The 13,010-nt window shown below is 36.0% G+C and overlaps 1 protein-coding gene across 1 annotated transcript; it reads right to left on the reverse strand.

Annotated features, from left to right (window-relative positions):
* Nucleotides 1–1,144: 1,144 nt before the first annotated feature.
* Nucleotides 1,145–8,419, reverse strand: LOC137715686 (receptor-like serine/threonine-protein kinase SD1-8). The gene is made up of 7 exons (XM_068455019.1): nt 6,822–8,419; nt 2,943–3,083; nt 2,508–2,701; nt 2,188–2,395; nt 1,846–2,083; nt 1,606–1,756; nt 1,145–1,522 (listed from the first exon to the last, which is right to left on the reverse strand). Exons 1-7 carry the CDS (start codon nt 8,119–8,121, stop codon nt 1,205–1,207), a joined length of 2,550 nt encoding a protein of 849 aa, XP_068311120.1. The 5' UTR covers nt 8,122–8,419; the 3' UTR covers nt 1,145–1,204.
* Between the last annotated feature and the right edge of the window lie 4,591 nt (nt 8,420–13,010).

Below are 13,010 nucleotides of genomic sequence, written 5' to 3' on the forward strand. Positions count from 1 at the left end.
TTGAAATAATCGTCGTCGTTTTGTTCGTAGTATATATCCCCATTGTTACGCAGCTTGTCACATTATGAAGAGCCAAATTCATTTCAGTGGAGAAAAAACATAAACAACTAAACTGAATAATGAGAAACGTTGGAATAATTGTTGCTACGTTCGAATCTGCTAAATGATGAGTTAGATACTAAAAGATACTAAAAACAGAGGGATATTGAAACCCATCGCAATTTAGTCTATGTACGTGAAGGGATGATATGGTGGTGTGTGGGGGTATTTTACAAAAAATTAAGTTATTTTCTGATGAATTAATCCTAGATTGTTAATGTTATAAGCATTTGAGGAAGTGAGTGGCTTGCGTTATAAAGCTTACAAATTTCGGTGGAAATGGCACCTTAGAGGTGGTGAAGGCGTCGAGGGACATTTGTTGGCAACACAATAAAGCGTTCCTATGACGCGAAGTGGCAAGGCGAGGCATCGACAAATCGCCTCAAGGCGGTGCGAGGCGTACCCTATTTGCAATTCCGGGCAGTATGAGGCGTACGCAATTTGGTGGTGAGGGCGGTGCCAAGCGTTATATGCAATTTGCAAGTTGAGGCGGTGCAAGGCGCTATGCCATTTGCAAGTTGCGAGCTGGTGAATTATATGGTCATTCATATTGTATCTAGTTTTCTTTTGAAAATTTAATGCAGCGTTTTGTTACACTTTTTTCTCTTTTTCCTTAATTTTTTTCTATCATTTTTTTAATCTTTATTTTGTCAAATTTCCCTTTTCAGCCTAATAGGATGATATATTAAAAAAAAAAAAACGTGTGAAATTCCATTTTATAGTCATTTGTCATATATTTACTAATAGTAATGTTTGTCTTAAAATGGATCACCCACGTATACATGGCCCATGTCATGGGCTGTATAAACTGTGTAACCCATTGATCCTATCAACAACCAATAACTGTTAAGTGTGTACATATGTTCTTAGGTTTCTGTTGGTGCTACGGCTACTAAGTAGGTCTAGACTCCTTTTCCATTGCTATGGCTGCTAAGTTTTATGGCTAACATGTACCAACATGCTGGTGGATTAAGATGAACAGAATGCTTGATGATATAGCGAAAGATTAAAGATACGAGAGAGAGATTCATAGAAGCAAAATTGTGTTTGTTGTAAAATATACAAATTCGACATGCTTGATAAGTTGATATGGTAATAAATTTCACTATCTACCATCTACCATCGTGACTGTTACTTGGTTTACGGTGCAGGATTGGTCCTGCTTGCCAGAGGATGAATCTGTTTCAACAGGATTTTTATTCCTTTCAAGGCAAAACCCAGGGTTTTTAGGCTGAGGCATTGTTGCAGTTTCACTACTCAACATCAAAACCACAGAGGCCATTGTAGGCCTATCTTCCGCACGCTCTTGGACGCACAAGAGTCCGACTTGCATGCACCTCAACACCACAGAGGGGGAGTATGAATCCCCAACTGATGGATCAAGTATTTCCAACCCCTTTCCTTCTGTCCATAGCTTCCAAGCCTGCAACAATTCCAAGCCATTTCTCTGTCAGTAGTGAATCTAGTTATTTTGTGGAAATTAATTATATGTGCCCTTTTACTTACATGTCCTAGGAGGTTCAGTTCGTTGTTCGCGTAATAAAATCCCCTGTTCTTTTTACCACTAATAATCTCCAATACCAGAACACCAAAACTAAAGACATCAGACTTGATAGAGAAAAGTCCGTCCATTGCGTACTCTGGAGACATATAGCCACTACAGAACATCAATGAAGAGAAATTAGCATATGTGGTAAGCAGGAAAATATAGAAACCTTGTCACATATGTAGGGCATTGCTACTCACTATGTTCCCACCACTCTTTTGGTATTGGCTTCCGTCTGATCGTTACCAAATATTCTAGCCATTCCAAAGTCCGATATCTTTGGGGTCAATTCTCCATCAAGTAGAATGTTGCTTGCCTTGAGATCCCTATGGATGATCCTAAATCTTGAATCCTGGTGAAGATAAAGAAGTCCACGAGCAATCCCACAAATAATATCAAAGCGCTTTGGCCAATCCAGCATAGACCTTTTCGCATTACCTACAAGGAACATCATCAACTTCATAAATAATGTCAAAAATCAAAACTGGTTATAGATTTAATTGTAGTTATTAAATGAAGATGAAGTTGATGAAGGAACTAACTGAATAGAACAGAATCCAGGCTTTTGTTTTCCATGTATTCGTAAATCAGCATTTTTTCATCCATGTCGACACAGCAACCAAGCAACCGAACAAGGTTTCGGTGCTGAAGCCTTGCGATTAACTTTACTTCGTTCTTGAATTCTTCAGTTCCTTGTCCAGAGTTCTTTGAAAGCCTCTTGACAGCAACTAATTGACCTTCTACTGTACCCTGGAATCGGAATAGCCACAAATAACTAAATCTGTCTTATGTTACTTCTCAAATTACTTTAATTTATGCATGATCTAGTAACACTGATTTCTAACAAAATGTGCTTAATTACCTTGTACACACAACCGAAACCACCTTGCCCCAGTTGATTTTCGTCTGCAAAGTTATTCGTAGCCACTGCTACTGCGTTAAAATCAAGCAATGGCAATTCTAGCTCATCGTTGCTCCTTTCACCCGAGTAGTGTTCCCTTTTACTTGAGATAACAACCTCATTTAGCAGAAAATCTTGGCTTCTTTCAAAAGAACCTGTTCAGGCAGAAAACAAAAACTTTGTAACTCAATCTCTAGTTACACACTCCTTGGTTGTATGGGGAGTGAATTGCTGCCACACCGGAAACAAATCTACAATACATGGTACATTGTCGATGTTTGACAAGAATTTTGTCGACCAATTGTCGATAGGATATCAAAATGGGATTGATTAAACATTGATAATGTACTAGGTACTGAAGATTGGTATCATCGCCAAATCAAAGTTGCTTAGTACCTTTTTGTTCTATCCTTCCTTTACGCGTAATACCAGATTTCCTCTTCCATACAAAACAGATACCGAGTGCTGCTAGCAGAATGCTAGTACCAACTGTAATGCCTACAATAATGAGTACTCGTTTCAACTTCCCGTTGCCATCTGAAATGAACGTACAATAGTTAGTAATGTGATACTGTTATAAAATACATAGCTGTTCACTTTCCTAAGCATAACATTATCTGAACCTTTATATGGAAATGTCATTCTTTCTTCATTGCCACTCGTATATAGATTTAACCAGTAAACAATGCAAGAAAACAATTTATATGCCTATATGTGTTAAATTATTATTTATAACGAGTCTTTATCCGTAAGAAGGAAGCGTTTTGGCATTCTATATAGAATTTTAGGTGCATTGAGATAATAAAAAAGGTAGTACTGCAACAAATCTTAATGTTAAACAATAATATACAATAAAAAATAAATAAAAAAACTAACGAAAGTCCTAAAAAACTTCATTTTTAATAAAAATCTCTTTTTAAAGGTATACTGAATAATATCAGGAAAATGTATAAATGTGGTTTTTCGTTAAAAATGAACAGTACCGAGAAAGTTTTGTTAAACCTCCCTAAAAGAAACCCGAAACCCTGGTAGTCTGGTAGGCTGAAACCATAGATAGGATATCGGAGGCAGATTCTCTGACCTCCCATTTCTTGTGCCTTCCTGTTTATGTGGTCATGGTTAAGTCACGTTAACATTTTATATTACTATTTATTTTTGTTTTATTATCTCTATAAAAAAATAATATAAAATATTAACGTGGCTTAACCGTAATCACATAAAACATGAAAGTACGGAGAATAGAAGGGCAGAGAATCCGTCTTTTACGATATCAGCATAAACAGTTGTGATTAGAAATTTAATAAAAGTATAGTGAGGAGGGGACCAAGTAGATGCGGATGCATACCTAACCCACCGGTAAGCAGGCCCACGTATTTTCTTTCTTTATTTACTTTTTGGTAATCAGCCCACATATATTTTATTTTTCTAGGTTCTGCACTTACTTTTCATTAGTTTTGCAGAGAACCACCTTCAATTATTTGCTGTGTGAACAATTAAAAGCACGTGTCTATTATCTGTTTTAGTCATAGGTGAACAGCTAAGAACATTCATGAAATGGAAAGACTGCTACACTTTTGACATGAATAAAGGATAATGTTACACATCTATTTTTACTTTATACATTTTTTTTGGTTGAATCAAATAAATTAAAATCTCAATAACAAAATATTAATAAGAATATATAAAAAGTAAAAATGAGTGTGAATAGTACGTAACAATTACTAAACTTGCGCTCAGACATAATTTGGTCCTCTAATATGAATATAGCACTCACAAATTACACTTTGCATCATACATGTTAATATTGGTTACGAAGACCTTGTTTGATCTCTAATTGTAATGAATAATTAACCTTCTAAATTCAAGATATATTGAAAGTAGAGGATAATAATTTTTCGTGCTAAGGAGATTAGAAATAGATTATACATTAAACTTCTCATTTTTAATCCAAACATTTTAGGAAAATTAGAATGAATAAGTTTTTTTTCATGGGTAATTAATCTCTGACCTCCAAAACGCAATTTTTATCATTTCTTCTTTTAAAATATATTGAAAATAGTAATTTATTCGTTGCAATCCAACTAAAGGGATGCAAAGATAACACAAGTCAGTTGAGGAATTATTTACACAAGTCATTTAAAAAATATTAAATCACTACGAGGTTAGTCGAATTATCAAAAAAAGGTAGTGACTTTTACATACCTCATTTAATCTCTCATGCACCTTAAAAATTTATTGAAAAATTGAAAGGTTTAGAGTTTAGGGTTTAGGGTTTGTGGGAGATAAAATGAAGTGTGTAAAAGTCACCACCTATATATATATATATATAATTATATAAATACCAATTAAAGAGAGTGTTTTAAAATTACCGGTCCTTTACCTCAAGTACATAATAGTCATTACAAAATATTAAAATCAGTCGTACACCTTCACATGAATTAGTCTTGACAATTCATGCTAAGTGACACAAAAAATAAGAACACTCAAGACAAAACTCATGCACAATTAATCCTACTATTTCGTCAACAAGTTAACCTATGAAGAAGACAATAGGTCTAATCCTATCTTGATGGACGGACCAAATATGAACATGACTAATAATGTGTTTTCTTTCAAATAATTTAAACTTATTTGCACTTTACTACTTTTAAAATATGAACAAGGTTTCCTTCCATTCACAACGACAACTAAAGGGACTTTCCTGTCCTTTTGTTTTTGGAGATATTTCCACAAGGTCCAATTTCTCTTACTAAAATATACGGTGGTGCCTACAATATTATATTATCCCGCGTAAAATATTCGGACCGTTTGCCGTGGTATTGGAATTTTAAAGCAAATATTGAAAAGGACCGCTAATTGTAGCTCAAGAAAATCTTACCATGTCAACAATGACGGCAACTACCCTCTCAATTTGAACAAGCTGCCGAAAGCACCCGTTCCATTAACATTTTTCTTGTCAAGGGTGGGCTAGTTCCACCAAATTAAAATGAAATATAATCCCTAGTAGAGAGTGTCAAATCTAAATCCTAAAAATCAAATGAGACCAATTAGTCTCTATTTAAATTATTACTTAATATTATAGTTTACTGATATTTTTAAATTATAAGTGAGATTTCTAGAATTTAGTTCTTGTAAATGACAAGTCGATACTAAATTATTATATCAAATTTATTATGTAACTTAAGCCTAATCAACTACTTTCAGTGTAAATAGCACCCTTTTTTTAACAAACTAATTACTTACACTAAAAAAGTGAGAGAGTGAGTTAAATATCACAATAAACTAGTAATAATATTGTTCAAATTTTAACAAATAAAATCATTTTATTAAGAGAGAAAAAAAAAAAAACCATCATATATAGTTGCAAATTTCTACCATCTGTCACGGGAAACATCTAGAAAAAACGTTTTACGTGAAAGCGTAATTTCAAAGCAAAGTTCGCCTTGAATCAATGAGAGTCCAACAAAACGTGATGCATACATTCATGAATTGACATGTGGGTTGACCCCTCATGCCTATGACGCACATTACCCTTTCATTCCCTCTATTTTCTTTCGCATGCTATATTTGAAAAAAGGACATGGTCGAATATAACATGTTAATGGTTAGATTCCTTCTAATAGTGTAAGTTTTATTACGTCACACTCCATTGTCATTGTAACCAACGAATATGAAAACTCTCAATTCTAATCCTAAGCTCATAAATTTCATAGAATATACGCAATCATACTTTGGCTCACCCAACCATGGTCATATCAAGCTGAAACATGTCTCCTTAATCTTAAAGACGCCAAGTTTTGTGTTCTTATACAATTCAAAAACACTTTTCAATATTTCAAAACAGATTTATGGACAATAAACTATACTTTTAAAATTAGATTAATGATATTAGTACTAATAATAACAATAATTAGGACTATATTAGGAAGACCAAATTTTGGGTACTATATAACATGAAATTTAATGATTAGATTCTTATTTTTTAATAATAAACGATATTATCTATACTATAGGGATGAGAGAATGCACTAGGCCTCACACTGAGGTAGCCATAATAATATGGTTTATATTCGACTTTGGCCAGAGTCATACCTAAGACATCTTACTTATAAATTTGTAAAAGAAATATCATTAGACCGTAGTATTAAGTGATAATTAAATTATTATTTAAATATTAATTAACGTGCTTATTTTTTATTTGTGACAGATTATGTAGTTTACAAATTTAGTCGTAGCATGAAAAAAACAAAAGAGTAATGCAAAAGAAAATGTTACCTAGTTCAGAAGCTGCCAATCTGACATAGAGATGTTGTCCATCTTCTGCATATCGCCTCAGGTCCATGAGCTCCCCATTCCAAATCACACAACCAGTCCCTCCGTTCTCAATCCTCGCATTCCCATAAGCCGTACAAGAACAATTTTCCGAACACTTTTTCCTACACGCCTCAAGATCCATGCCCATGTCCACAAACGCGCCGCCGCTCTCCGGCAGTTTCATGTTCCCCAAATCCAAAAACTTATCCTTCGAACACTCCAGCTCCGTCTTCCTCACGCAACCGTCGGACCCGTCTCTCAGATTCCACGCCTGCAAATTCTTGGGCTGAAAACCCTTCAAACACTCGCACACCGGCGAAGCGTTTGAGTCACAGACGCCGTAGGGGCCGCACTCTCTGTAACTGTCGCACTGGTCTTTCGGGGCGTACCAGAATTGGTTCCAAATCTTTCTGGATTCAATCCACATATACCGTTGGAGATACCCATCTTGGCTCACGATCAGTCGTGAATACAACGGTTTCCAATCGTCCTTTATTGAAAAAGTGTAGTATACCTCTTGTGAATTGTAAACGAAACTGAACTGAAGACCATTTGAAACTGTCATCTCAGGCACACCGCTAAACCTCTCCCCATTCCAGGGTCCGCTGCGATACATTATGACCTGTTTGTTTCTCAGGAAAATCTCCGGGAAACCGTGGTAATCCAGCTTGAAAGAATAGTCACCTACAGACGGGTCTTCTGTGCTTTTCCATGAAGTTATGTATCTGTCCAAATTTGAGCTCAAGTTCCATCCCAGCTTCATATCCGGCAGCAGAGTGTTTGTTGGGTGGTCAAAGCTCTGCCAAAGGAACTCGTCTTTCGGGTTGTTTCGGTTTGAATCTTCTTCTCTGAGGACTAGATTTCCCGAATCTAAAAGCTGTACAATTGGGTTCACAGCTTGAGTTTCATTGGAAGACCATGTGACGTTTCCACTTCCTTCATCAACAAGAACAAGATTTCCACGGTCGCCAACTTTGATTGTCGCTGATGACGAATTCGAAAGAGGGCTGTCTCTGTTTGCTACCCAAACAACTGTTTGGGGTTGGATATTCTTGTACCATATTCCCAAGTACCAACCGGAAGACCCCGGCTGGAACAACCCCAACTCAAATACGTTGCCGGAGGAGACAAGGGTTTGGCCGTTCCGGAGGGATTGAACTGAAGACAAGGAGTCGCTGGAGGTGGCGATTGGGAGGAAAGAGAGTACAACGAGGCAGAGAAGGGTGGAGAAATATTGGTGGAGTTTTGTTGGAGCTCTCATTTTTTTTTTTTTTCTTCTTCTATGAGGAGGATTTTCTTGGTGAAAGCATATGAAGCATTGGGTTTGTTGGTGATGTTTTTGGGGTATTAGTTAGCCATTGATAGGTGAAGGAGAAATTAAAAGACCGGTTGCCTTCTGTTGACTCTCGGTTTTATTTACTTTTGGCAAGCTGTACAGTGCACGTTCTATTGGTTTTCTTGACTAGGGAGGCCGTCGGCAATCTTTGGATTATTTCGTATAATTTGATTCACTTTCCCAAATTTGCATGATTTGATTGCCTTAATCAAATCCTCCCCAATTTTACCTACATCTAGCTTTGATTATTTACCTGTAAGGGAATTTACTGTAGAGAAAATTTGATACGTAATTTTTGTGAGCCTTTATTAGGTATAATACAATTTTTCTTGATTGTTTGAGTTAGGTTTGATAACTCAGACATAACACACATCAGCCTATTTTTATTCTCCAGCCAAATTTATCTTCAAATTGACTAATTAAGTAATTAATATATTAATTTCTTTTTATAGGATTATCTTATGCTTAATGATGGGATTAACTATAGGAATTTAAATCTCTTCCATCTTCTTTCCCAAAACGTTTCTTATTTCTTTCTTCTGTCTCATGATGTCGCCTTCTCCCTCACCATATGTGAAATTGTGATGACCCATCCCAATTTATGGTATATATTTTATCCCCAAGTTTGTAAAATGACGATTATGCCCTCGAGGCTTAGTGACGTGAATGTACGTTTATAGTTTTAAATTATTTTTCTAGCTGACGTGACTGATGCGAGAATTATACGCACACAAATTAAACCCTCTTTTTGACAATTGTAGTATAGATATAAGTAGAGATCGTTCTGGACCGGGGATTAGGAGGGATTGTTAATCACTTGGATTTGACTCAAAAACGTAAAAACACAATATAAAATACTATACTAGACTCAAAGAATGCAAAACTAAATAAACGTAAAATAAAGTTTAAAACACTAAACTAAACTCAAAGAATGCAAAACTAAACAAACGTAAAATACTAAAACAAATCAAATGACTAAGACTTAACAAAATATGGGGGGGGATTGAGTTTTTGACGAAATTAACGAAAATGCACAAATTGTAATTAAAGGCAGAATGTAAATATGAATGTGATGAAAATATGGATGGAATGCTAGCTAGAAGGTTCTTCTCCACACATGTTACACTTGCATACAAGATTGATTTTCAGTTGGTCTTTCGATAAATTATGAAACTCAACACCCCGGGTTAATTAGGTCCGCTTAAATTAACCGTCAAGTTCTCCTTTAAGTTAATGAATTGGATGGGTTTGCGCAACGCAATTCACAACATTCTCCAAAAGTCCTTTACGTGAAAAGCACAATAAAGATACAATCAAAGATCATTAAGCATCATGAAAACTATAAGTGTTGACGAGGCATTCGTTACTATGATGAGCATGAAACTCGTGCCAAGAATTCATTTAACGCGATTGTTTATAAGCAACCTCCACTACTTGTGAATATAAGTTCATAACGATTAGGTGAAACTCACTTATATTCTAGCGTCATATTCATGCATGAAAATTAAGCGTGCACTCTCAATAAACATACATAAATAAGTTATCAATCAAACAGTTAAACAAATTGAATCCACAACTTATGAAATTCCAACCAAAGGTAATCAATTCATATTGCAAGCATAAACATGGTTTCGAATCACCCCCTAGCTAAAGGGGGTTTAGTTCCTCATACGTACAAGACAAAGAGAATTGAAATTAAACATTGAAATCAAAGAAACACCTAAACATTCCAACAACTCAAACTTGAATTGTATGAACGTTTAGGCCCTCTTCTCTGCCTCTTCGTTGTGGCACAAGGTCTAAGGAAATGTTTAGGGCTTTAGGTGTATGTGGAATGGAGTGGGGAGTGGTTGGAATGGCTGCAATGGAGGAGAGAATGCTGGAAAACTGGAGTGAATATGCACGGCACAAAGGGGATTTTGTGTTTGTGTGTTGTGTGTTTGTTTTGTGGTGAATGGAATGAATTGTATGAATGCATTGCATGGTTTTATAGGGAGAGAAAGGATGGGAGAGCATGTGAATGGCAGCTAGGAATGATTAAAGAAGGGAATGCATGTGGAATGACAACTAGATTGGTTGGTGGAAAGCTGAAAATGCAAATGGGAATGCTGGAAATGCAAGGGAGTGCACGACAATGAGGGGTTTTGTGTGCATGTGGCTGATTTGTTTGTTGGGAAAGCATGTGATTGATGGGTTAAAGATGCATGTGGATGAATTATAGAATGGGAAAGCATGTGATTGACAACTAGGGTGAATGGTGGCTGCAATGATGAAGTGGGATGGCTGAAATTGCAAGGGGAGGTACACGGCAATGGGGGGTTTTGTGGAAATGCAAGGTAGGGTGAATGATGATGAATGCATGTGGATTAAAGAAGAATATGGAAGTGAATAAATCATAATAGGGCTGCAAGGTTAAAGGGCTAGGGTTTAAGTACATAGAATGGGCCTAAAATAGGGTGGTTTGCATGGCAATGGAAGGGAAATATGGTTAAGCCCATGGCAAGGTTGTGTAATTGGGTTAGGGCCATTGTTTTGTGTCCTCAAGTGCATACAAGGCCTTCAATTTCATCCAACACTTTGGCTCCAAGCATAAGTTATCCATCCTTAGCCCAATAGTGCTCCAAAAGGCCCCTAAATGCACTTCTTTACTCCTTAATCCCTTAGAACCTGAAAACACACAACAGAAGCATAAAGGACTAAAATAACTAAAGAAACATAACGTAAATGTACGAGAACAAGCCATTTAAGTCGCATGAATATGCTCCTATCAGTGACGGCTTGCATGCCTAGATTTAGGTCGGGGAGTGTCAGAAATCCCTTTCCCCTATTTCATTATATGGCTTATTGATACCTCATATATTGTTGAATAATCTCCACATACTTAATACATCTCACATTTGCTTTTAAATTAAAAAAATTATCATACTACACCCCACTCTTTCTCTATAATACCCTCACACCCTACATTTCAAGTTACACATTACATTTTCTACATGGACCCCATATTTTCCATACACCCCACATTTTTCAAATATGATATAATATTGATTTTTAATTTTTTGGGTTGAATCTAAACATTTGAATGTTTAGTGTGCCGAATGATTTGAAATTGAATGATTTGAAAAAAAAATGTTTAGATTCATTTGAACGTTTTTCAATAACACTAAAAATAATAATAATGATTTCAAAGCTACCCTGCTATTCCCATTTTTTATACATTTGTTGTTTCATTTTCCTTCTTCTTTGTCAATGTGAGTGAAAAATTGTACAAGATCATGGTTTGAAAAAAAAAATGTTTTGATTCATTTGAACGTTTTTCAATAACACTAATAATAATAATAATAATAATAATAATGATTTCAAAGCTACCCTGCTATTCCCATTTTTTATACATTTGTTGTTTCATTTTCCTTCTTCTTTGTCAATGTGAGTGAAAAATTGTACAAGATCATTTCCATTTGCCACTAACAAAATGTTTGTAGACATGCCCATATGCTATTCCCTATTATGAACCTAATGCATTAGGCTGCAAAAAAGAATGCAAGAGTTTCCATGAAATTCACATATGCACATTGAGGAATGAATCTTGTTCAAATCACTAAAACAATGAAAAATACAATGTCTTACCTCATGTGGAACTTCTGAAACATCGATTTCATGTTCCATTCGTCAAAAGTAATTTTTCTCAATCAACGTGTTTGTAGTTTCACTGGTTAGGTTTTATTCAATAGTGGATGGTGGGAGGTGTTAGTTGAAGAAGATAAATAATACGTTAAAAGTGATTTGGGGTGCATTTAAATATTTTTTTTATTTTTTAGAATCTAATAAGGTCAAAATTGTCATTGCATAGTAGGGTACATAAGTCATTTAATATTAAATTTTAGTGTGGGGTGCATTCAATATTATGTGGGTGCTAATATAAAAAGCCTATTCAAAATTGTATTTTGTTTGGAAATTGTTATTGGCACTCCAAACTTTCTATATTTGGAAGAAAAAAAATACACTTGTGAGGAGTGTAGAATGAGATTTTTGGAGTGCCAATAACATTTCCCTTTTTAATTTTTGGGAATTAAAATTTTATTTTCATTAATTTTAGAATTGTAGTATTCGTTTTTCGGTAACTAATCACCAAAAAATATGTAGACCATTCGAGGCCAATCTTAATATTTTGAGATAAAACTCGTTCCTACAAACACGTGGGCGAAAGTTGTTTGCAAATTGAATTTATAACGAAGGAAAATTAAGCAATCAAAGGCAGGGGCATTTTTGTCATTTGGGCTTCTATGAATAGGATGCTCCAACTTTGTTGCAGCCAGCCTTTCCAATTTGGAAACCTGGTTCACAGGTCGACTTGATGACCCGATTCCCCTGCAACCTGCAGACTTGCAAGTTTGCGAATGCTTTTTACGGTGAACTTCGATGGCGAGGCTCATCAGCATCACTACCATCAGACTACTCTCACCATCACGAGCATAACTCACCCAAGCTTAGCCTCGTTTGGTCTTGTTTTCGGGTGATTTGAAATTTGATGGACCAGAGCTCTCCCACGGCGAACTCACCGTCTCCATCCACCTCGATGGCAACCACAACCGCCAATCAACAGCTTTCAACCTTAGGAGGAGATCCTTGGTCCCGATTGCTCGTTGGTGCAACAACGACAGCTCGGTGAGGCCATGAGTTTTTCCCATGATCTGAGAGTTTGACAATGATTTTTGTTCTCCTCTGGCCATTTCTAGACTCCTCCATAGGTGTAACTGAGGGCGAGCAGGGTGCGGTTAAGGGCGATTCCGCCCTCAATCCCGGAACTAGAACCG

This window comes from Pyrus communis, chromosome 14 (assembly GCF_963583255.1).
Source record: "Pyrus communis chromosome 14, drPyrComm1.1, whole genome shotgun sequence".
Taxonomy (NCBI): domain Eukaryota; kingdom Viridiplantae; phylum Streptophyta; class Magnoliopsida; order Rosales; family Rosaceae; genus Pyrus; species Pyrus communis.

Coding starts and splice junctions, on each gene's coding strand:
- LOC137715686 (XM_068455019.1), bottom strand. CDS start 8,121: ATGAGAGCTCCAACAAAACTCCACCAATATTTCTCCACCCTTCTCTGC. Junction 2,084..2,187: donor CCTGGATTCTGTTCTATTCA/GTTAGTTCCTTC, acceptor TGTTCCTTGTAG/GTAATGCGAAAAGGTCTATG. Junction 1,757..1,845: donor AAAAGAGTGGTGGGAACATA/GTGAGTAGCAAT, acceptor GATGTTCTGTAG/TGGCTATATGTCTCCAGAGT.